At 34.4% G+C, this 27146-nt stretch overlaps 1 protein-coding gene across 8 annotated transcripts in view; it reads right to left on the bottom strand.

Annotated features, from left to right (window-relative positions):
* Window positions 1-318: 318 nt before the first annotated feature.
* Window positions 319-27146, bottom strand: part of sm (heterogeneous nuclear ribonucleoprotein L) — a 117614-nt gene continuing 90786 nt past the window's right edge. For 2 of the 8 annotated variants that reach the window (XM_088243208.1, XM_088243210.1), the window contains exons 5-12: window positions 21317-21361; window positions 12370-12464; window positions 9352-9510; window positions 8038-8159; window positions 6529-6679; window positions 5182-5300; window positions 2882-2970; window positions 319-2328 (exon numbers count right to left, since the gene is read on the bottom strand). In XM_088243208.1, coding sequence (XP_088099334.1) covers window positions 2189-2328; window positions 2882-2970; window positions 5182-5300; window positions 6529-6679; window positions 8038-8159; window positions 9352-9510; window positions 12370-12464; window positions 21317-21361 — 920 coding nt within the window. In that variant the 3' untranslated portion in view covers window positions 319-2188. Of the gene's footprint in view, window positions 2329-2881; window positions 2971-5181; window positions 5301-6528; window positions 6680-8037; window positions 8160-9351; window positions 9511-12369; window positions 12465-16541; window positions 16608-21316; window positions 21362-27146 lie in introns of all 8 variants that reach the window. The other 6 variants (XM_088243206.1, XM_088243209.1, XM_088243212.1 and 3 more) reach the window with 5 other exon arrangements.

Here is a 27146-nt window from a genome sequence, read left to right as displayed (position 1 = left end):
CTTTCAAAGAAATGCAATCTTGCATTTCGAGATCGGCGATCGAACGCGTGATTCAAAATATATTCAGTGTGCGAAATTTCTAAAATGAAATTTTGTTTTAATGACGTGCGAAAAAACACGCAAACATGCGAAAAAACTATTTCTGTACATTTTTTTTTGTGATTTTTGCTTTTTTGTATAGTTAATTTGATTTAAGTATATATGTATATATAACGAACTTTGATCAATCAAATTAAAACATTCAGATAAATTTATAAATGATTCTCATGTCATCGATAGAAATAATAAGATTTTTTTTGAGAATTAAAAAAATTGACAAACTGTCGACAGATTTAGCATCGTTTATTAAAAATAAATGATTAAATGCATGCAAAAATATGTGAAGTATTTTTTTTAGTTTTTGTAAGTTTGTGATTTTTTTGACATTGCAAGTAAAGTATGAGATATTTCAAGAATTAATGATTTCATGACATCTGTCTCAGACCTGGGTTTTTTGATCACAAATATAGAAAATAATAACGATACACATCGCGGTAAATCCAGCGACATTCGTCTCAGACGCGGGTCTTTTGATCAACACAACATAAAATTGTACATTTAAAGTGATGAACCCACGAAACAGCGGAAAATCCGAGCGACGATCGTCTCGGCTAAGAGTTATTTGATCAACACAGTATAAAACAATATATTTCAAGTTATACACTGTCATTTGTTCAGACATGCGTTTTTGATCAACACAATTTAAAACGATACATCTTAAGTGATACACCCACTAAACGCAGATATATTAATCAAGAGACGTTCGTCTCAGGTATGGATTATTAATCAAGATATATTAATCAAGAGACGTTCGTCTCAGGTATGGATTAAAAGATACATTTGAGGCGTGTTAAAATAAAGACCGCAGTCTCCACAATTGGTCTGAAATGAATTAGATACAGCGATGAATAGAAAAATAAAAATACTATTGACAACCGCAAAGGTTTCAAAACATAAATAGAAGTATAATCACATTTTTGACAGAATTTTATTCCACTAAAAGAATGGCAGTATTATTTGCGTTTAAAAAAAAAAAATCAAACACATCTATGAATATTAATAATATGTCAGTTATTTACTGATTAATCGCAATGAAATATAACTTCTGTGTAGATTTTCACGGTTACTGGTACATAACATTTTTTCTACAAAAGAGACAGTGAACCCTGAAGATGGCTCTGGCAATGGTGGACGAAACGTCGGAACGAATCCAACTTACTTGGAATAAAAAAAAAAAACATTGAATGAGGAACTTCAGCCCTACGGGAAATTAGATACAAAAATGTTTTCTTGGGCGCCGTAAAAATTGGAGCATTAAATTGTACGGCAAAGTTTCCTGAAAATGTACGAAAAAAATATTGTAAGAAGAACAAACTACTTTGAACGACGTCACTGGTTCATTTAAATCAACGAATGATAAGAGAGTTATGGAAGGTTCCCGGTTTCCTTGGCGTCAATGGAGTACAACATCGAGTATAAGCAGAAAAGAACCTTTGACGTCACACGCGGAGTTATTTCAGAAATACAAGACTTTAAAAAATCATAGTGCCGATGATACGATATGTGAAAATTGAAAAGATTTTTTTGGCGTAGTTCAAAAGTCTTTTAACAAATAAAAGAATTTTAAAAACCACTTAGTTTCCTCATTTTTAACTAAAATAATATAGTATCCTTGCGGTCTGCAGAAATTAATAAAAAACATTGCAAAGAAGTCAAAACGATAAAAGGTGGGATATGCTGTCTTTGTTTTAACACGCCTCATAAGCGATAAACCCATTATGGGTAAATCATGTTCTGTTTCTCTCAAATATTGGTTTGACCGACTGATTAGTATAATAATTTTCAAGTGGTACGTAACATTTTTCTCAGACACGGGGTTTCCGATAAACACAATATAAAAAGATACATTTAAAGTGAAAGAGTGACCGATTACACGGCGGCAAATCGCGCGATGTCTCTCTCAAACACGGGTTTGATCGACTGGATTAGCTCGATCGACTTGATCAACATAATACATTTGAAGTGGTAAGTAACATTTCTTCTCAGACACGGGTTTCTCTGTCGACACAATAATAAACGATACAATTCAAGCGACAGGCGGCGCGTGAGGCGACGTCTCGCGGCTGGTGGGCGTGGCTGCGGAATGGGCTCAGAAGTCGGCGTCGTTTTGCTCCTCCTTGCAGCCGTCGGGGCGCTCCTTGCCCGGGGAGCGGCGGCCGGAGCCCCCGTGGGGGCCGATGCTGCGCGCGGAGGAGAAGCACAGCTTCATCAGGAACGGGAACTTGGCACCTGGGCGCAGAAAAACACAAGGAGAAAAGAATGAGGAAGGTCAGTGGTTTTTTAAATATTTTTTTTATATTATCAAATGTGACTTCATATTATTGCATATTAAAACATCAAAAAAATATTTCTTAAACTGTTAAAAGACTATGCTAAAAAAATCCTATGCGCACGGTGATGTAACATCGTGTTACCACAAGCTAGACGGAATATTCTGATGTTCAGATATTTGAAAAAAAAACATAGACATACTGTTTAATAATTCATTTTCCAAAACAAACAAACCATTTCTCCGTAAGGGTAGGCAGAGGGGATAGATAGAACACCACATTACTCTATCTTTGCATACAGATCTCGCTTCCTCTTCCTCTGTTAAGATTTTAGCAGTTTAATTCAAGAAGATTAATAAAAAAATATTTAAAAATCTTTTGTGTCATTTGACAATACTAATATTATTGGCGATACATTTTGTAAATATGCATACAAGTTTTAAATACATTAAAAAATATATATGTATTCGTTTTGTACAGTTTCCCAAAAGAGATAAAATTTGTCGACAAACCTGGGTGCATAATGGTAGCGTGGTTGCACGCCATGATGGCCATAACGGCTTGTGAGATACTAGAGAACTCCATCAGACCGGACGAAGACCTAGAAATAATGCAAAATCATAATATCACCACTGTCATTTCCCTATTCAGAAGGAACGAATTTCAGTGCTAAGCAAAATTGGAAATAAAAAATGTTTTTCTCACGTGCGGTAAAAATTATATCATTTAATTGCATGTCGAAGTTTCTCAAAAATGTTTGAAAAATCAATAAAAATGATTTTAATAAAAATAAACTAAGTCACAAGTTCTTCTGAATAAACCAATGATAGAGAGTTGTGATAGATTTCCGGTTAGCGGAAAACCAACTCGCCAATCAGCAGAACTCTCCGACGAGAACTTGCGATGTCACAGCTGAGTAATTTTAAAATTACGAATCTTCATAGCGTCTATAATACGATTTGAAAAAACCACTAAACTTCCTCATAACAGCTTACTATGAACGTTTTGTTACATGAGGGGACTTGATAGAAACTTATAAGATATGTAGGATAATGTTGTTGAGGGTTTGGTTGGAGTTCCTACCCCAGTTAGAGATTGACAGAGAAGACACGAGGTTACTGTTTGATGTTTATTTATTACATGATGAATAAATAATTAATTATGTCGGACGAGTGTTACGTCGATAAGGAGTCGAAGAAACTGCACTTGAACTACATGCTGGAACTGTGTGATGTCGTCGAGCCGGTCTGACGTGAACTGAACTGACTGACTGACTTTGGCTGCGTCCTGTGGTCTCTTTATAGACGATGTTCCTTTGTAGTTCATTTCTTCATAGTAGGGATGATGTGAATATACTGCAGGGCGATGCCCTCCGATTTCATGTGAAATACTCAAGAGTTGCATTTTACGAATGTATAGGATTCGATTGAAAATTATGACATTGCATCGTCGGTCATTAGTCTCTTTTAGGTGAACTAATTTAACAATTTAAGTGTGTGTCATCGACTATGGACTATGGACCCTACAGATACCTCGTTTTTACGTTCCTCAATTTTACGTTTTCCCGCTTTTAACACCGAAATGTTCCAGGACCCATTTTTCTTCATACATTCTCATACAAATATTCCCCCCCATTAACATTTTTCACCACCCCAATTTGACATTTAAAATTTTTCGGAATTCATATGATGTGTCAAAAACGCCAAAATTACGTCGTAAAATGGTGCCGCGGTCCGCGCGCCACCGCGTGTGCTACGCGACTGAAGAATAAAAACAGGTAAACAACTAATAAAGGATAAATTATTGTCTTAACCTAAATTCAAAGCAGGTGCAGTGTAATTGCCCTTTTAGTTTAAGTGTCTTCCTTTAGGGTTAGTATTAGTTTTCATTTGAACAAAAAAGTCATATTGACTTGTTACAAATCATGATACGCAGTTGACAAACACTTAGGAACAATAAAGATTTTCGATTGCGATGTTCAAAATGTAACAATGTAAATATTTAAATTTGTCATAAAAGTGTGAAACAATTTTGCAGCGATCTATATGACAGTTGTATTAGTGATGCCATAGAAAAAAAGTGATACTGTATAAATTAAATTTCCCAACATATAGGGGAAAAAATATTGTACGTTATTTTATGCAAATTCAACATTTTATTTTCGTAATTTTTAATTTGCACATAAAATAATGTTAACATGCTGTTTTTAAATCAAATAAAAAAAAACAGATTACATTATGTTGTTTGAAAAAATACAAAATACATTTTTTTTTATGGAAATCCTTGAAAACAGTAAAAAAAATACAATTAATAATCCCCAAGTACCGCTTTTACAACTTTTCTGGGAGTACATTCACACTATAGTGTGGCAAATTAATTTTATTTTTATATAATTCCTATTTATTCAATACATTTTTCATTTCCTCACTTTAGTGTTTTCCTCAGTTTTACAATTTATGTTTCTTGCTCCCTTGAAAAACGTAAAAAGGGGATTTACGTAAATCCCAACACCAATTTACGGGGTCACAACTGGAAGCTTCACGTCCCCATTCCACCTCAATTCCAAGAAAAACTTTCTTTCCAGCAGGGTATTATTTGAAGCTGATATAAGCCTTAGATTTATTTTTTTTATTTAAGGCACAAAATTAAAATCTGGGAAAATAATAACAACAACATTTTAGAAAATCGCAGAAATAAAATGGTAACATTTGGGGACAGGCCACTGCAGAAAAAATTGTTCCAAATGGCCTCCTCTCTATGAACAATTTTTTTTGTTCCACTTTCTACCAAACATCTTGTATAAGTAAATTACCTTTCGCTCTTAAGAGGGAATTTGGAGATCTGTAGCGGCGGTGTGACGTTGTAGTCTGCAAATACCTGCCTCAGCTGTTCTTCACTCACATCTGGAGGGGTATTGAAAAAGTGAATAATCTGCAAGAGAAAAATAACACATAAGTCAAAGAAAATCATCGAACTAATAACAGCATTAAATAAAATTTTAGTTTTTTATAAAACAGCATTCATCGATATTTTTCCTGGCCGATTACCTTTATTTAAATCCTTCCCTTAGCCTATATATATGGTACTTACCGTTAGGTACATCAAGCTAGAAGATTTACAAAAGTAGAAAATTTGGATTTGGAACAAAATAAACAAAATGTTGACATTACATCACATTGCATAGGAATTCTGGTAGTGTGGCGCATCGCGAAAATTGTTATAAATTGTACAATAATTCGCAGTGAACTTTCATCATCAAGAGCGCCAATATTGAAAACATCGCATCAACGGTAGGTCCATTCCGGTGCTCCTTTCCTTAATTCAAATAGTCCAACTTTGTACAAAATCGACTGATATTCGTTATTTACACTATACAGTCCGCTTATCGTTTACACGTATGAAGACTATTCTTCCTTTTACAGTTTAACTTTGCTAATTAAATGCAGAAGCATTTCTGATCTGCCTTTCCCGTCAAAATTTTGAACAATTTTATCGATAGTCCTAGTTTCTTTAAGGACTGTTTTTTTTTTTTAAAACACAATATTCGCCAAACATGGTGATTCGGTTTTAAAAAAATTAAACCCAGTATTGAGACGCATCGCCTACCTGAAAAAAAACTCTCTGCGGACTCCATATCACCGACGTACTCTCAAACCTGGCCCAATCAACGGTTATACAGAATTCTGAGTTTACTGGGATTCTCGAAAACCTTGCCAGTTCGGAGAGTAAAACCCAACATCTTCAGTGCAAGGTCATATTATTGATAGTACTCCATTTTTCATCATCATCATCATCATTCACTTTCCGCACCTAATGGTGCATATGGCACTGAATTGATACTCCAATTAGTAATAATTAGTGGTACACCACTCCATTCTAGGATAATATTTATATCAGACTGAAGGCGCAAGCACTCAACTGGATTTTCTATCTCAAGGAATAATTTCAAATCATCAGCAAATAAAATAAATCACGAGTTGATGACTTTCGCGATATCATTTATAAAGATGGTAAAGAGGAGTGGACCAAAGTTTGACCCTTGTGGTACTCCAAAATAAACTGAGGATGATGAATTATACTAGTGTGTAAATTTTGATTAATTAACAAACTAAACAAAATAAATACAAATAAAATACAATTAATAACAACTGTCCCTCACCTTTGACGGCGGCTGTATTCTATTCTTGTGTATGGAGGCAGGGGTCAAGAACCTATTGTTCTTGTTGCCCATGTACTCCTTGAAGGAGGGACTCTTGTCGGCCAGGGGATACGGATTGATCACCTCTGACAGGAATGTCTGCTTTGAGAAGCTGTAAAAAAAAAATTATGTCGTAAAAAAAATTGGGAAAAATGACTAAGTTTATCGTATATTTGTTAATTTCGTGTAGAAAATAAAGAACCGAGCTATGGTCCCGTGGCCTAGTGTCGGGACTCGCAATTCATCAGGCCCGAGGTTCGAACCCCACTCTACCACAACTCTATTCCAATTTTTTAATAGTGAGTTATTTACAACTCGGTAAAACTGACCACCAATATTTTAATATTTGGGTAAATCAAGAGAAGTCAAATGTCAACTTATGAGCGTCCATACTCTCTGATAAGTTGATTGTTCTTATATCAACACTAAATATCACATTAGCCCGAATACAACCAAGCCTCGAATATAACACAACATACATATATTTAACAAAGGAAAAATTAAAATATTAACAAAATACATTATTCATTCGATGTGTATCAGTTAAATTTTAATATAAAATGCTTTTTTTTTCAGAATACGGTTTTGAAATTTAACATACTTAAAAAAAAAAACAATTTACATCATTTCTTGATTTGAATTTTAACAAAAAGGTTTCTAACTTTTTACTAAGCTCTTTATTGTACCATTTTTAATACAATACAAGTTTTAAATAATTATTTTTTATACTTACGCACCCACACACACGCACCCTCTCCCTCATTCATTCCCACACGCACATGTATCCTCTCCCTCATTCATTCACGCATACACACATTCACATACACATGAATACAAACGTCACACAAATACAATTACTAAACTTCTTTTCTTATATATCATGTGTCATTATATTTACAGTGGATTTTTAAAATTGGCTTTAGCATTGCTAAGATTTTTCTACTTATTTTGTTAATGTTATAGCTGTAAAAATCCCAAATAAAATTAAAAAAAAAAATAAATAAAAAAATAAAAAAATAAAATAAAATGGTTTTCTAAAAAAATTTATTGTTTATTCTGACTTTCTTTAAAACTCTCCCTTCCCGGTGATGTGTAGCTAGTACACAATGCATCAAATAACTTTAATATCACCATAAATATAGTAAACTATGGATTAAGATATCCGGTATTCCTCGTTTATAAATTTACATATTGGTTAAAACATCTTTTTACGTCTCACTCTCGATACTGCCAGATGCCAGTTAGTTAGTAGGTCTCCGGATTTTGTTAGGGGCGGTTCTTTCGCTCGCGCTGCAAGCACGAGTGAATGGTTTTTTTATGTTTTCAGCTATTAGATTTAAAATATTATCACATTTGACTTCAACTTTAAATAATTCGGGCTAATACGGTATTTAAGCCGTACTCTGTTGATAATGGCATTTTTCATATAAATATTATAAACAAATATGATGTATTCGAAGGTAGACTTACGCCAGGGTCATGGTGTGTTCGTTCACCGTGACGTTGTTCAAGTTCTGAACACACCGCTCTACGGAGAGAGCGTCTCCCATCTGTACCATCGCCGTGCCTTCCTTAGTCTTAAGGAATTTTATCTGAAAAGATGAACACATATTTCAAAATTAAAATTCCAAGCCCAAACTGGGCGATTTCCTTTAACTCAAAAATTTTATAGAGAAAGCAACCATTTTGTCTTCTGAGCGTCAAAAACTCCATTAAGGAAGTAAGGAAATTTTCAAATGAGGAAATGAGAACAGAGAATATGCGGTCTGACGTTTCTTCATACCAACGTATTCTCGTATTTTCTCCCTGGATTATGACACCAGAGCAGCGGTTTTCAACCTTCCTGCTACTTATGAGGCTGTTACAGCTGTTTCCGAAAAATAACTGTTACTGTTTAACTGTTAATTTACCAAGTAACAGTTTATTTTTTGTGAATTGTTTTGGCTGTTTTGCTGTTCTGGAAGAATAACTTTTTAAAACAACAGTAAAAAAAAAAATACCACCTCTGATATAAACACGTTTTAAATAATAAAAAAACGTATTTCTTCGATAGCAATTAAATGTAAGTATTAAAACGTAAAAAAAAAACAAATAAGCAATGTGAACTTTTATTTATTTTATAAAACACATAAACTAGAAATGCTGTGTAGGTACCTACCTACCTACTAAACGAATTACGAATCGAATTATTTTCGAATGTTATTTGAATTTGCGCGTCACCGGTGGAAAAAAAAATGAACAACAATGAAAACTTCATATTATAAGACTGTAATAGGAATCGGTAATGAATTTTAGGAAATAATTGATATTATCCGGCTCGAAGGACCAAAAAAAATGTTTGTTCAGCTCATTACCTTTCAGGCTTTGTACGCTGAAAACAGATAGAATGTTGTGGACTGTATATAAATGTTTACTCAAATTTAAATTCTTCACAGAACAGTATACGGATGTAAAACGTTGTTATTTTAAAGGCTGTTTAAGCTGAAACATTTCATTGATCCTGGACTGGCAACTGAAGCGTAAGACTAATCAACTTACGTTCATGTCTCGCGTGCGATTTCTAAGAAAGTCGACGTGAAATACTCATAAAGGTGATTTTACAATGCAGTATTTTACTGGTACTGGTACTGGTTTGATGGGAAAAAATATAATCATAACACAAATTTAAGAGAGAGTGACAGAAAACCAATATTTAAATATCCTCTAAATGATCGAGATGCACCGATTTCGGTGAACTCTGAACGGGTGTGAATGATACGTAAAACATGAGTTGTAAATACGCACCCTGGCGACGTTTCCGTACAGACAAACTAGGTTGAACAGGCGGTCGGTGTTGGCCGTCGCCGGGTCCAGTCCGTACACCATCATCACACAGCCGTGGTGGTGGGGGGGAGGAGGAGGGGGAGCGCCACCAGCGCCGTGGTGCGGCCCCTGGAACATCTCCTGAAACACAGACACAACGTTCACTACGGTTGAAAAAAATTTAATATTAAAATATTGCATTTATGATCCGATCGATGTGGCAGTTGCGTGGATCCCGGATTAGGGGTACGAGGTACAGCGCTCTACCAAAAATTTATTTATTTGTTATTTTTGAAAACCCGTCACGGTTATTTATATTTATATATTTGGATAATTTATATGGCGCCGTTTTTGTGAAAATCACCTCAAGGGCGCTGTACAATAAATAAATATCCCAGCACGTCTTGCAGCTACAGAGCGCATGGACGAGTGAAATTCTGGCAACTTAAAACTATATCTATAAGGATCACACTCATGACGGTGTGATCACAGCAGATAACGAGAGGATGAAAGGCGAGTTTCTGGCGCATCCAAACCAGAACCAAACAGTTGAGGTAAGGTAACCCCGACAGAAAAATCCACTAGAGAAGGCAACGGGAAACCACTCTGGTCATCTTTTCCCAGGAATCACTACAGCGAGTACGTCCAACAAGCAGTTGTCCTGGCTGCGGAGTAGCGCAGGACCGAGATACTTTCGCTGTAGTGATCGCCAACGTCGGGGGGACCTGACAAGGCACCGCAAGAAGAAGTCGTCGAATTGAGTGGCTGATATAACTATTTGGAGCAACAAGTATATTTAAGATTTTACGAGTGTTGATTTTTTTAATTGATTCAATCGGTATTCACATCGTAATACCTGATTTGTGGTAAATCATTAAAAAATATAAGCTTTTTTTATTAGCTTTGCTGTAAGCATCCACAATTCCTCTTTCTTCTCTAACTCATATAGTGTCCATGCGGCTCGACTGTGGAATCATCTCCCATCCACCATCAAAGATGTTACTACATTATCTCTGTTTAAATCACGTCTGAAGAAACATCTCCTTTCTCTTCCTTAATATCTCCTCCTTCCCTTTTTCCTCTTTCCTCTTTTTTCCTTTTTCCCATTGAGTAATAGTTTTGATTTAAGGTAATTTATAAACAAATACGTTTATTTCTATTTTTATATATCTTTAGCTTTTTAATCTTTTTCTATTGAATATGTTCTGTAACTTGAACTATAAAAATAAAACTTTTATTTTATTGGTAAGAAATTGCCATTTGGCAATAAGCCGGCCAATGTACAAATAATATTATGTACAAAAAGTTAAATAAACATATATTTTCAATTTTATGAAAATGAGTGAGTTATTTTATATTTATGATTGCATGAGTTTGTCCGTAAATGTTTTTGTGATTTTATGAATATGAGTGGGTCATTTTATATTTACGATTTTATGAGTGAGTCAGCATATTTTTGTGTTTTTATGAATATGAACTAACTGACATTTGAAGTAAACTGATTGCTTATACTCGTATAATAAAAAAAACTTTTGTAATGCACAAAATATTCATGATTTAAAAAAATATATAAACAGTTTATTAAAAAAGATAATCAAAAAGCTTTGACCATATTGTAAGTAGGTTCACTTCACCTGCAATGGGCTCATATGTCAGTACATGTTTGTTATCATAAGAGTGTGTTGGCATATGTTTGTGATTTTATGGGCATGAGTGAGTTATTTTATTAAAATTTATTTCAACAGAGGGGAAAAACATTTCTGAGACGGGAATATGGAAGTCTAGACATTTACAGGGCTTATGACCTGTCATTGGCTGGTAAAAGAAGAAGTGAACAAATTGGAAAACTGTTTTCAAGCGTTGCCTAGTAGGTGATTTGGTTCAGCCGGATGAATCTCACCCACGCGATAAAGGTTTCGGCTCTTTTACTTCACGAAAGTCAACAGATGGAAGAGTTGAGGAAATGCGGATGTTCAAACATGGGCAGAATGGTGTATGTTACACAGTATGTAAAGTGGCCACTGTTCAAAAATTTATATCAAAAATAATGCTTCACAAAAATCGTACTTATCCCTCTTCCCAATTGTTCCAAGAAGCTAAACTTTTAGACCTCAGACAAATATATTGTTTTCAATGTTTAAAATATATATTTAAGAACCAAAATTTATTTACAAGTCATTCAAATAGATCAAGTCAAAGAAGGAATCGTGTGTTAGAAATACCACATTGTAAATCGAGGCTCGCACAGAGACATGCATATTTTATAGGCCGAAAAAATTTTAATTCTTTTTTTACTGATGATATTTTATTGATTACAAACTTTCAAAATTTTCCTTCTTTTAAAAAACATGCACTATCCTGGATTCAAACTAAAAATACGAACTCTTTTTTTCTATGATTTATTTTGTTGCCCTTTAATAATAAGGAATATTTTTGTGTTTTTTAAAAATATTTTTTATTTCCTTTTTTAATTACTATAAAAAAAAATACCATATTATCTTTTACAGAATATCTTATTTTTTCTTTCTTATGTTACACAAAAATATTATAACTGTCCATTATTTATTTTGGGAGCAAAAATTAATTAACATTTTCTCGTATACCCACGAACAGGCCATGCCTTTCTGGGATTTTTTGTTTACTATTAATATGTATTTCATTGCTATGTAACTATGCTTTATTTTTTCAATACTCTGTTTTATCATTTAAGTTAATTGTAAAAAAAATAAAAAAAAAATTTTTTAATAAGCCAATGACAGGTCATAAGCCCTGTAAATGCCTAGACTTCCATATTGCCTTCTCAAAAATGTTTTCCCTCTCTGTTGGAATAAATTTAAATAAAATAACTCTGGGAGGAAATCCAGCCAGTCTGCAAGCATTTGGACATACCCAAACATTGATGAGTTATTTTATATTTATAATTATAAGAGGGCATGTTAATATAAAGGTTATACACAGATGGGGGTGAAGCGATAGTTAAGAGACAAGTAGTATTAGTACATCGATTGGCACCTGGTGATGAGGGGGCATCCCCCTGTGCCCTCCTCGGGGGTCCTTTATCAGCCCCTGACCGCCACCCCCGCCGTACTCCATATCTGTAACAATACAACCAGAATAAGACACCTCGTCAGCGTTCTTTTAGTTTTCGTGTAAAAACACAATTATTTTTTATTTTTTTTAATGCAATAAAACCCCGTTAAATTTAATTTTGTTTTTTTTAACGCACATACGGCGCAGTGTTCTCAATAAAGAGTACTACAAAAATAATATAAATGTATGAAAAAAAAAAAAAAAACGTGAAAAAAGGCACAAGGGGCCAATCGACTGAGACCCAAAGGTCGGAATTTTCAGCGTGTAACATTGACATTAAATCATTGTTTCTCTATCCGTACCCAGTGGTGTATAGGGCACTGCATCGCACTGCATCTGCAGCGTATCAGGGTCAATGTTATTACACGGAAAGTAAGGTGATCAGTCTTACGCTTCAGGTGCCAGTTCAGAAAAAATGAAATACTGCAGTTTAAACAACCTTTAAAAACAATATTTCACATCCTTCTGCCAGGAATAAAACCCAGCACCTCAAGAATGGCCGGCGAACGCGCCAACACAACGAGGCAAACTTATCTCCAATCTATTTTCTTATTCAGGATTCTTGCTTGAGAGCAGCCATCATGTCGAAAACGCCCACCCTGGGATCTGGTTCTATTTCCCACACAGAACTGTATTCTTCGTCGGCCTGGATACATTAAGCGATACCTGAACGAAATTGCGTAACACGAAAAATCATTTAAACAAAACACACAACAGGCATCGTTTCTAATAAAATTATACGATCAGTTTGAATGACAAATTCAAATATTATGTTAAAATAGTCCATCTGACTTTGTTCGTTATAATTCTGAACACATCACATACCTACTTGTATTATATTTGGAGGTAGGGGTTGTAAATGCATGCAAACATGTAGGAATGAGTTGGTAATTGAATATATTGGGAAAAGTGAGAGTATCATTGTAAAGTAAAACATGTAAAACTTTTCAATTTTAGATTTCTTAACAAAAAGTGTGAAAATAATATATAGACCCCATCGGTTGCGCCACATTTCTATCTCTCCACATCACTACAACCCTTGGTGGGTCTGAGCTTCCTCCAAGAAACGCCTCCATCCGGTCCCGTCTCCGGGTGCCACCTTCCAGCTTTGCTGCCCCATCGTAGTGTCAGTCTACCGACACTTCTTCGTCCTACTGAGTGTTGAGGATGATGACTTTTCAGAGCAGTATAAGATAGCTTGTAAATGTTTTTTGAAAGTTTTTTGGTAGCTTGAGTAGCTTACTGTAGTTTCGTACGGTGTATTGAAAAAAAACACAAAAAATCCATGCTGTTTCGTTCGGAATACGATGTAGCTTTGAGCGAGTGGCCATAGTGGCGAGCGTTTTGCGGTACGGCGCGGGCGCGGTACGCGGCGTCTTGCCGCGCCCGCTCGGTCACTACGGATACTGCACTCGTAACCATATGTTTGACTCACCGACCCGCGCTGCGCCGCCAAACGCTCGCCACTATGGCCAAGCACTCGATGTTCGTCATATATTTTGTGCAATGTAAGTATTCTTTGGAATAAACCATCGTGCAGTTTCCCCGCACGGGGCTCGCAACCTGTACATTCATTCATGCATCTCATGCACGGACTCCCATTTTTGAAATTTACATCTTCAAAAATTTTTCCTTATGCCACCTCTTCTCGGCTTCCTCAGTTTCAGCATCGTGAATATTTTTAGCTGTTCTTTCGCCGTCCATTCACTCTACAAGCCCAAACCACCGCAGAACTCCTTTCTTGAATTCATCGATAATGGTTGTCTCAGCCTTGCATAATGCACAGATCTCGACATAAGTGTCTACAGTTTGACCACAAAGAGATCGCATTTTGACGAATTTCATACATAAGGGTTGGCATAGGACTCCATTGCGAACAACTAATTTCGCCTCCTGTGACAAACATTTTTTGCCAACATTTATTTTAGAGCACCCTGTTCCCGGTACTCACCCTCCTTTCTCTGTATTTCGATATCTAGTAAACATATTTCATAGATACACAAATTCTTCTACTTGTTGGAAACATTCGTTGTTTACATTTATTATGCAGTCAGTAACCTCACTTCCCCTTTCAAATACCATAACTTTCGACTTACTTTCGATCAGCACCAATTCGCTCTCATACATCATACATACAAAAACCATCACTTTTGATTTATCAACATTCATCTGCAAATAGCTCTCCTAGCATACACCGGAGAGAATAGAACGCCACATCACTCTGTTTTTGCATACAGACTTCGCATCCTCTACATCCTCTCATGCATGGGAGGTGATTATTACGACTTTTGACAGGTCTTCCTCGTTTTCTGGATCCATCAACATTAGCATCGTAAATTCTTTTTAGCTGTTCTTTCGACGCGCCTTTCGATCTACATGTCAAAACCAAGGCAGAACTCTTTTTTGTCGATAATGCTTGTCTCAGCCTTACATGAGGCATGGATCGCACATACTCCAAATTGTGAAAGGCTTATTTTGCCTTTTAACATTTTTTCGCCAAGATTGATTTTAGTCCACTGATCGCAAGTTCCCAGTGCTCACTTTTCTTTCTTTGTACTTTTATCAGTAGTAAACATACACAAACTCTACCTGTTTCAGGATATTCCCCGTTCACAATAATCTCAGATTAAGTCATACTTTCGTCCCTTCCAAAAACCACTACTATCGATTTATCAACATTCATCAGCGAATTGCTCTCCTAGCATACACCGTAGACCTTTGAAACCGAGAATTGCTGACCCTCTTGCAAGTTCTTCTCTGCGTGTACATACTTTTGTGCGTATATTTGGTTTTGTATCTTCATTTGTGATTGTTCAAATACGAGGGTTGATTAATATGTCCCCTCCTAGACCTTGTTCGAATTGACCAGTCTAGCTGATGCGTATGTATTATGAAGCCTAATATAGATAGAACAGCTGTGACCGAGCGACAAGTTGAAACCGGCAACGGTTTCGTTACAACAGAGCGTTGACCACTGCAAAACGCTGCAAGGTGCTGTTTCATCAGGACAATGCTCCAGCACACAAAGCGTTAAATCAATGGTTGAATTGATTAAGTACCCCAATATTCACCTAATCTAGCCCCCAGTGATTGCTGGCCATTTCCAAAACCCGAGAAACATTTGCGCGGATAATTGTTTGTACTACAATCAGATCATGTGCTGTGTAGATGAGTCGTACAGGGGTCGGAATGTTCTACCAGGAAGCTAAAGAACTGTCGGAACATCGCTGGAAGAAATGCCTACAACTCCAGGTGCTCAATCACAGATGTTTATCACGTCGTAAAAAGTCCACAACGAACACTTATCTATAAGAATTTTTTACCGGGTCGGTAATTACCGACAAGTGCGGCCATTGTAATTGAACCGCTACGTCGAAAAATAAGGCAATTCGAAATAGGTCAGGGGTGGAACATAACAATCAACCCAAGTAAGTAGTGGATATTATTTGTTTAATCACATTTTTCTACTATTTATCCTCTTCGAGCCCACGGCCATTTTTTACCTCAAGATCCAACTAGGAAGTAAAATGCTAGCATCTTTAGTTAGTCAGTCTGAACAGCTTCAGTCAAGTTATAACGTCAAGTATAAGTCAGTCCAGTTATTCAGTTCCAGCGTGTAGCCGAATTGCATAGTTTCTAACGCCAAACGTCGACACAGTTATTCTCTATGTTACTCTATTTAGACGACATGTAATAAACACGCATCTAAGATCAACATAGTTTTCTTCTGTCACCTCTAACTCTGGGTAGGAGCCCACATGCTTCCTCAAACATCGAATCCTACAAATCCACGGTATGTGATGTTTTGGGTCAATATCAGAAATAATGTCAGGGAATTATTTTTGGAGCAAAAAATTGACAAGTTTCATGCTATGCGACGCCAGGCCCGAAGAGGATTTTATAATTAATTATAACATATACACACACGATAAATAAATAAAATTAAGGTAGATACATAACGCTATTTTTAAGTTGTTATTTATCTTGTCACAATATAATATGTGTGAACAGTGGATGCATGAGATTTTCACACACTTACATATGGAGTCTCCAACACGCTTAGGGTCATTTTGCCAACTCACCGTCTTTCTCCCTTTTCGACGAATCCTCGTTAGTTTGTTCGGTAGACTCGGTTTCACAGCCCTCTCCTTCCAAATTCAAAAGTTTAAAAAATGTTCCATCGTACTTAGATACGTACTCACTCAATCGAAATACACAATATATTAAATAATAATATTTATGTACATGTACCATATGATAAAAAATAAACGGGAATTTCCAATTTGAAGTGTTCACGCTGATCCAAACGGTTTTTTTTTTGCAAGCACTGTTTTTGATAATCTGTCAAAGTTTGACGGCGATCGGATGCTCAGTGTTCTGTCAGCATCTGTTTGATAAAAAATTGGCACAACGAGCGTCCCTCAAATTTAGTGTTGCTTATGAAATTTCGTTAGCCGAATCATTGGGAATGTTGAATAGACTTTGGAGAATCGTGTATGTCAGAAACGAATGTTGTAAGAGGTTTAAATAGGTTCGCGAATGTTTAGATGATGATAAACATACTGGACGTCCAGTAACGTCAAGTGCCGAAGAAAATATCGAATCGGCAAAGCAAAAATCGATGTGTACCAATCCGAGAGCTTGCTGTGTTGTTGGGCATCTCATCATGAACTAATTCTGCGTACTGCCAGGGTTTTCGAAAATACCCGCGTACTGAGAACTGTTTACAACTCCTCGGTGCGAAGTAGACTCGAGAGTGGCTCGATGATTTGGGGGCCACGTGAACTGAAGAGAAAACTCTTATGATAGAGAAAATCCAAAAGAAGTTTCTGAGATATCTCTACATGAGAGAGTGCGGATATTATCCTCGGCTCTGCTCGACCGAGTTTCTCCAGGGTATGCTCGGCTACAACAGTTTAGAGACTAGAAGGAATGTGTATTTGACTTCACATTTTTATCGATTGTTGCGCGGTATGATCGATAATTCTGAGATTATGATGAGCATTGGTTTGTATACTCCTGATAATTACCTAAGACAGCGTCAGCATAGATTGTTTCATATTCCGATATACAGGACCAATTATGGCTATGGTTATGCCTGTTGGAAGGGCTAACGAACAACATCGCTCTGGATATTGATCTGTTCCATGTATCCGAAGGGGTTTTCCGAAGCACGATTCTCCTACTACTTTGACATGAGCCTCTTTCATGTATTTTTTTATAATATGTACGTATTGAATATATGTTTGTAATGTATATGTTATATTTAAAATAAATTAATTGAATTGAATTGAATCATTGAGATGTTTTTGGTAAGAAACGCGTCACTGTCCCCCTCGGTCCAAAAACACTGAAAGAATGTGGAAGGGCAATTATGTGGATTTTACACCGCGATAAAAGGACGTCTCACACAGCAGTGATTGTTTCGGAGTTTTTGGCCGAAAATTCGACCAATCTCATCAGCCAAGTACCGTATACTCCAGACCAGGCCCCGTCTGACTTTTTTCTTTTCCCAAGACTAAAATTGCTAATGAGAGAAACTCGTTTTAAGACGATTGATGCCATAAAAGAGAATTCGTTGCGAGAGCCAAAGGCTATACCTTTCCAGGCGCATGAAAAGTTCATGGACAATTGGATTAAACGTTGGCATCAAAGTATCGTCACAAATAGCAAATATTTTAAGGGGATAAATTTTTTTTTAATGAAAATTAAAATTTTGTGTTTTTTGTCAAATTCCCGTTTATTTTTTTATCATAAGATATTATTAATTTTATAATTACATATTATTATTTTTAAGGTCTCCTCAACTTAATTATACTAAAATATTAGGTGTGAGCATAATTTGGGTACGTTTTTTTTCGTATTTAAAAATGAGCACCAAGTAAAACGTCTCAGAAAGTAGTAAATGTTAGAATTTTATGCTCTAAAAGATATTGTGTTTGCTTTTACGTTACAATCAATATTTTATCTTATTACAAGCCTTTAAAATCGAATGTCAAGTAGACGAAAGTGCGCCCATACTCAAAATATTGCTGATAAATCGATAAAATACACAAAAAAAACGGACGACAAAACCAATAGTATGAATGTTCAAACGTGGAAAGATTATAAATATTATACGGTGAATAAAGTGAGCCCTATAAACCGTTCATATTACCTTTTTACCGTTTTCCGTCTCTGTTGAACATGTGCATTTTGTCACTTTTTAATAATGGAATGCGGTATTGTTTTGTTCATTGGACGCTCTCGCCGACTGCAGCATCATTAAAATTACGATACGATTAAAAATAATACATTTTCATAATTATATTTTATGGCAAAACAAAATAAAATAATTGAATTTAAATCATTCACAGCAAAAAACATTGAATCAAAAGCCTAAGTGCAAAATATTATTTTTAAAAAACAAATGGAAATGTGCAAATTAAGAAAGATTTAATAAAGTTAGAGGTTAGATTAGGAGGAATTATTAGTAAAATAAAGGAACAGGTGCAAGTTGGGTTATAGAGAAAAAACTCAATATATTTATAATTGAAAGGTGCAAAAGATTAAGAAGATTTAAAACAAAAATTGATATAAAGAGAAATGGTTAGTTAATAAAGTTAAGATTGAAAAAAGGGAATTAAGATTAGATAAGGTAGATTATGATAGAAAAGATTTTAGATTTCAAAGGAGTAGAAATGAATTTGAAAAAATGTAGATGGAAAATTTATATGAGAGGTTAGATTTAGTTGGAAATATGCAGGTTTATGTGTAAAAAATATGGGAGTCTAAATGTTAGGGTAGATTTTAAATGATTAGGGGTAAGTTCCACAGTTAAATAATCGTTGCATTTTTGTCAAAATGGACTAAATGCGTCGCGTGTGAAAAGTAAAATAAAACTATTCATTTTATTTTGCTCATTTTGACAAAAACGCAAACATTATTCAACTTTCTTTAACTTGACCTGTTTTGTGCAACTGGTCGGATAGTAACAGATATGAATGCATAGGATTACGGCAAGAAATGGAGGTGAATTTATGTGAGATGTCAGATTTATAATGATTAAGTTAAGAATAGGTAGATTTGTGGGTAAAAGAGTGGAAATTTATACAATATTTCAGATGATTTAGATAGGAATTAGTAAGTTTAGAGGTAGCAAAGATATAAAATTTACATGAGATAAAATTTGGAGCGATTTAGTTAGGAATTTGTGGATTTATGGGTAAAAAATATGTAAAATTTATATGAATGGACGGATTATAAAAAAGTGAGTTAGGAATAGGTGGATTTATAAATAGAATAGGGAAATATCACACACTACGAATACCGATAAAAAAATGTGAAATTGATTTAGAAAAATCAATTGTATTTTCAAAATCATATTTTCGTACATAACATCTAAAATAATCTTGTTAAAAATATGTCTCCTTAAAAACTCGACATGTTTGACCTTGACAATTGTGACGTCAAGTTTCGTGACGATGTTCCATTAAAATTTAAACGGTCACAAGCAAAGTTCAAAATGTACCCGAATAGTGACGTATTGGGCGCGTGGCCAATGCCATGACCCGTTTTCGCGGCAATTAAAAATAATCAATTAAAAAATATTTTTTACTCGACAGTTTTTCATAGAACCTCATTAATTTAAAATTGTAAAAAAAATCGTGATATTCCTCTATTGGTGGAAATTTACAGGGGATTTGAAATTGTAAATATTTCGTTCTCGAATATCACAATAGGATTGTGTAGGTTTATCGATTTATAAAGTCCGATTAAAAACAGATATTGGAATTTGCATAATTTTATAAGGTCGGCTTCACACTAGACGTAGGTAGTGAGATCAATAATTTATAAGGACTGGGTTGCAATGGACAAATGAATAAAGATGAATTTATAAGGTCGGATTCACAATGGACGTAGGTAGTGAGATCAATAATTTATAAGGACTGGGTTGCAATGGACAAATGAATAAAGATGAATTTATAAGGTCGGATTCACAATGGACATAATAGGGGTTGAAATAAGTTTATAAGGTCGGATTCACAGTGTACATTGGGATTAAAGTAAATTTATAAGGTCATGTTAACATACACAGAAATAAAAATGAAATTAAAAGATCAGATTTACAGTGGACATAAGAGTGGGCAAATGACGTATGAAGTTTTATAATTTTTTTGGACATCAAAGTGAAAGGGATCTAAAAAGTTGCATTTTGGATCACATTGAACGTGAAAATTATTTGAAAAAATATTCCTTACTACATTTGGCCCTCAACCGAGGTTTGAAGTTTATAACTGTCTGAACATGTTGTTAATGATCAATATTGATAAAATTATTTTTTTGTCAGTTAAGATATAATTTAATCACATTACGAATTCGAACACGTTTTAAAACTACCGAAATGCAAAAAGTTTACACTCCGCGGAACTGATTCCGTTGAGCGCCTGGCTAATACTGACGAAAACAATGGCTCATTAAAACAATGCTACCCATTTATTACAAAAAAAGTGTAATTCACGCCCTTAAATGCTTATGTAATAAGGTTAAATGCACATTATGAAATTTAATTGGACTGTTTTTCTAACTTAAATACGAAATGACATCCGGTTTAGCGCAAAAAAATGACTTTTTCGAAAACTTCAAGCTTTGGCTGAGGGCCTAAAGTAGTATGAAATATTAAAAAAAATATATTTTTACATTCCAAAAGGCATCTTTTTAGACCCCCTTCATTTCTAAATACGGAAAAAAATTATCGGCCCACCAACGGACACGCTATGGGAATAGGATTTGCGATCGATTTGCAAGGCGGGATGGCCGAATGACAAGGGCTGCTTTACAATGGGGGTCGGTAAACGATAAGGGGGTGTCACAATACCTCTGAAATAGTTCCGCTCCGGGGGTCTGCGTCGCTCATCGTCGCCTAAAGGGTCAAGGAACAAACAAAACACATGAAACAAACTGTGGGAGAACTCTGGACAGAAGTAGTTTATAGTGGATGGAAACACATACATAGAACAGAGGGGGTTGCTTGCATGAAAGGGAGAAAAATCAAGAGCAAAAAAATAACCGGTGGTAATTCGTCTTTACTCTGATTCGTGTTTAGAGCGTTTGGGTACTGATCTAAGAGGTTTCAAGCATGATTGGCGAACGCGCCGACCACTACACTACGAGGCAGACATTTCTCGTGAGTCAAAAAAACCCGTCTAGGATTTATTTATTTATTAATATTTTTTTCTTACAGACAATAATTAATAATAAAAATAATGTGACCTCACTTATTTAATTTACCCGTACCGAGGAAACTTTTTTTTTTTTTCAAAGAATAAAGAGTAATATTAGAGTTCTCATTATTTACTCAAATATTTTAATTTTCAGACCATTTCCTAAAAGTCGTAAATAACTTGTGCTGGCTAACTTAACTTGACAATATACTTTTTTTAAAAGGTTTTTTTTTGAGAATAAACAAAGAAGACTAACTGAAAAAAACAGAGATAATGAACAAAATGTTTGGACAGTTTTAAACACTACGTATTTATGTTTATAATTAATTTATGTACATCTATATTACTATGGTTATGGTTCTAGTAAACACAGCACTGTATTCTTCATCCGCCTGGACACACACAAAATCTTATTTATTCGTAAAATTATTCAGATATTAGAAGTCAACTTTGAAATACTGTTTTTTTTATTATAGAAATAAAAGACGAGTGATCCACAAATTTGGAATGTCCGGTGACCGGTTTCATGGCTTTCGCGACATTTTCTAGAATGGTATCTTTATTAAGAAATTCAATGTATTTATACAAAACAGAGGTTTATTTCTATAATAAATTACAATGAAATTTCGTCAAGAATTTTAACTTACAAACTTAAACGATTTTTAAACATTGTAGTGAAAAAATCGTGTCGGGGATGGAGTCTGGGAATCTCGAGTGATATCCCGACGCGCTAACCACGACGATTTGACAGTTCATTAAGTGCATAATTTGATTGGCCTCGTGGTGTAGTGGTCAGGGTGTCCGCCTACCAAGAAAGAGGTCTCGGGTTCAATTCCCGACATTGTTGATTTGAAATATTTATTTAAAAGGGTGTTATCACACCAGAATATTTCATAGTCCCTGGACTGGTACCTTAAGCGTAAGACTGATCATCTTATCTTCATATAACAAAAAAGTGATCCATATACGCTGCTATTGGTTTACCAATGCAGTGCCCTATGCACCATTAGGTGCGGAAAGTGAATGATGATGAATTGAACGTAGATAATTTGTTGAAAAAAAAAAACAGACGAATTACCACAGAAAATAACATGCAAACAAAATAATTATTTTCGTAGTGAGATAGTTTTTTATTTAAAAATAAATTCAAAAGCGAGCAGTAAAAACAAAATTCAAAATACAAAATAATATATATTCTTAAAAAGTATAAAAAAAAACAGTATTTTAATAAATCTTTGTTTAGCCTATTTTTATTCTTATTCTGAAAAATGGGGTCAGTGCTCTTGACGTCACTGCGACCCGCGTAGATCTATTGTGACGGGTCACCGTAAATCGGTTCTCGCCTGCGGCTTTAAAGAGCCCGGCTACTGAGCGAGGGCGAGAGTTCTCATACTGCTAAATCTCCCCCTGCAAGCAATGGCCCTTAAGTATCGGCCTATTAGGTAGGGGGCGAGTGCTCTCAAACCCTCGGGTTTAACAAGTAGTCCCCCGAAGACGCGGCTTCTTTTGTGATACAAAGCATCACATTCACATAGAATTTATATGGGCAGAACCTACATCTTTCTTCATTCTAAGCAAGGTGTTTATTCAATCTGCAGTGCCCTGTAAGGGCTTTAGTAATAACCCTAACTTGGTTTTTGCTACGTTTTAACTAACTCAATTTACAGTCCAGTTGCATTAAAAAAAAATCTAATTGAATAATTTTTTGTTGCCTTTTCGGATGTTTCTGGACCATCACACATTTTTTCACATTACATCACAAATAATACATAAAATTGCATTCTTACAAACTAGAGCAGTTCTTCATTTTTCAACAATTTGATTACATTTTTACACAAATTCTGTCAACAATTTGATTACAATTTTGAGTATCCAAGTTAAGTATTATTAAGAAGTTCTTCAGAGATTCACAAATTTAATTTGAAATTCCGTTATCCGATTCCATTTTTGAAAATAGTATTTTAGCGAAGCTATTTAGAGTAAAATTTTATCTTAAATTCTGTCAAAAATTATTTTTTTTATTTGAACATTTTTAATCTATGCTGTAGCGAAATTCTTCACAGATAAAAAAAAAACTATTTTAAGTTTAAACAGTACTATTTTAAGTTTAAACAGTTTAAACAGTAACATTTGATTTCAAAATCTGTCATAATTTGATTCCAATTTCGAGTTCTACTCAGTAAGTCTTCATTTAAAACTCTGTCATAAATTGATTTCAATTTTGAGTTTTAACAGTAAGATTTATTTATATTTATTAGGGAAGTTCTTAACAGTGATTTAAATTCAAATTTCTGTAAAACAGAATTCCAATTTTGAATTTTACACAGTAATAATACCTTCTTAATTTAAAGTTCTGTCATAATTTGATTCCAATTTTGAGTTCTAAAGAAGTCGCAACATTTAATTTTGAATTCGATCAAAAATATTCTAATTTTGAGTTCTACACAGTAAACCTTAATTTATAATTATTTCATAAATAGATTCCAATTTCAGGGTCTTCACGATAACATTTAATTTTAAACTCTGTCCTCAATTTATAATATTATGATTAAAACTATCTAAAAAATTAAATATTTAAGTCTATACTCTACTGAAGTTTACATCATACAGAATTGAAAATACTGGGAAAAAAATATTCAAATTTCGAGTTTTACACAAAAATACTTAATTTAAAATAATGTTAAAAATTGATTCCAATTTTGAGTTCTACCGAGTAAAATTTCATTTAAAATTCCGTCATAAATTGATTTAAATTTCGAGTTGTACACAGTAATATTTGATTAAAAATTATGTCATAGATAGACGCTAATTTTTAATTCTTCGCAGTAATATGTATAAACTAATTTTAAATTCTGTCAAAAACTGAAATCTTTTTTGAGTTTTTCACATCGTGGCTGATATGAGGCCCGAAATGGAGTATTTATTAAATATTATATTATAATTAAGTAGTTTTCGTTTTTCTTTTTTATGTTATTGTTTTATTAGTATAGGACTACTTGCACTCTAAAGATAGAAAATCTCCATCTTAGAACAGGCTGTGCCATGTTAGATGGAGACTATCATAAATAGAGAACACTCCGTTTTCATTTTACATTAATTGGTTTTATATAGATCCCCTGTTTTTAAGTATGTATTTTATTTTTTTGCAATAAATTTATAAATAAATAAAATAAATAAATAAATAAACAAATGAAATAAATAAATAAATAAAAAAAATAATAATAATAAATAAAAAAATAAAATAATAATAATAAATAAAAAAAAATAAAATAAATAAATAAAAAAATAATAATAATAAATAAAAATAAAAAAATAAATAAATAAAAAAATAAAAATAATAAAAAATAAAAAATAAGTAAATAAAATAAAATAAAATAAATAAAATAAAATAAAATAAATAAATAAATAAATAATAAGTCGCGGTTTTGGCTCAACTGGTACAACTACGAAATACTCTGATGGAAGATAAATTTATTTGTCGTTACTTATATTCGGTACAAACGGGCGACATCGCCATCCCCGTGCACAAATAGTCGCGTGCCGCACGCCGCTAAAGGTCAGAATGCCCTGCGCCGTCGATATCGACGCGCTCTATCTTGTCCGTCTATTTGCGGCGCGCCGCCACGCGATTCCGGCCTCTATCGACGGGAATAAAATTTACATCTAAACTTAGGAACATTTACGATCGGCATCCTTCAGCGACTACTTATATTGGTAGACGGATTTAATACAGGGGTTTTCAAACTTAGGACCAGAGATAGAAAACATTTTCTTTTTTGAAAACACAACTCTTCCAATGTCAATGCTGCATAATCAAATATTTATATTTTTTTAAGTTGCAAATTATTTGTACCTTGCTTTTGTTATGTTTATTTATTTATTTATGCTTTATTAAGTTAGTTCATAACATCTTAAGAACTAATATAAACTTGTAATAATATTTTTTTTATATTTCAAAATTTCTCAATAACACATCTTTTCAAATTAATTTTAAATAATTTAATTTTTTCTATTTCCTTTATTTCTTCAGGTAACTCATTGTACAGCTTCAATCCCTTGTACAATGAGTTTTGAGATTCTGTTTTTTTCCTCATTGGTAATCTTATCTTTTTTTACCTCTTGTTTCATATGTATGACATTGTTGGTTAAATTTTATTATTGTTTTTATTTTATTCATCCCCTTGATTATTTTATGTATAAAAAATGCCACATTAGATTTAATTTGTTGCTTTACTGTGAGCAAGCCAATTTCTTTGTGCATTATTTCTACGTGAAAATAGATATTTATTTTAAGTATAATCCTCATTGCCTTATTTTGAAGAATTTGTAAGTCATGCAAGGTTTTATCGAATATATTTAGCTTAAAGTTATATTCAGCTGACTTTTTGTCGGCCTCGTGGTGTAATGGTCAGCGCGTAAGCCTGCCGTGCAAGTGGTCTCGGGTTCGAGTCCCGACATGGTTGGTGTAAAATATTTATTCAATAATTATAATAATATTTGGCTGATTTATATAGCGCCATTTTTGTAAAAAATCACCTCAAGGGCGCTTTACAATTGTATATCTAAACTTACATTCTAACTAAACTAAAGTGATATATTATATTTCCAGGTTTAAAATTGAGTGTATGATAGTCTAAAGAAGTGGGATTTTAGTTGGGATCTGAACTGACTGGGACTGTCTATGATTTGTAAGTTTGAAGGCAATTAGTTCCAGGCAGAGGGGCCGGCGGCGGCAAAAGCACGATCTCCAAATCTAGTGTTTGGGGAGCGCCGAATTTCAACAAGTTTTCCTCTTCCTGAATCAAATGCTGACCTAAAAGTAGATTTTCTTTGACATGTAGTTTCCCTAAAACAAAGGTCCGATTGGTATCTTGGAGCCATTTCATGAAAGGATTTGAATACTGTCCAGCAAAGCTTGTATTTTGTTATCTCTGGGCTTTTTAACCAGTGCAAATCTCGAAGATGTTCTGAGATGTGAGAATATCTTTTTACTCCCGTAATAAGCCTTGCTTCTGCATTGAATACAGATTGAAGTTTATTAGTTTGATATTTTGGGAGATTTGCGTATATTCCATTACAGTAATCTAGACGCGAAACGACATAAGCATTTACAAGAGCTTTAGTTGCATCTATTTCTCTTGAACCTCATCAGCCTCTCCTTAATAATGGGCAGAGGATCGAGGACAACTTTAAATACTTTGGAGTTTAAATAACTTGATGGGATGCACAAACAGCTCGCAGCCCGCCTTGAAACTGCTGGAGGAACTTTCAAAATGATGCGTGTTGTCTGGAACTCGGTCAAAACGACATGCCATCTGTTCAACTCTTTAATCACATTTTAATTTCTGTGTTCTCACCGGGAATCAAACCCGGAAAGCATCTAACTAATACACCACGGAGGCCGCCGGCATTTTGTACAATGAACGCCAATCAAAAAGAAAAATCACTCCTGTTGGACAGAGAGCCCAAGTTGGAGATGACAAA

Source organism: Micrasema longulum, unplaced genomic scaffold, assembly GCF_059751315.1.
Source record: "Micrasema longulum isolate JH-2025_06_02 unplaced genomic scaffold, ASM5975131v1 h1tg000196l, whole genome shotgun sequence".
In the NCBI taxonomy this organism is placed as follows: Eukaryota; Metazoa; Arthropoda; class Insecta; order Trichoptera; family Brachycentridae; genus Micrasema; species Micrasema longulum.
Note: the sequence above shows the minus strand (reverse complement) of the source record. Positions and strands in the feature narration are given on the sequence as shown.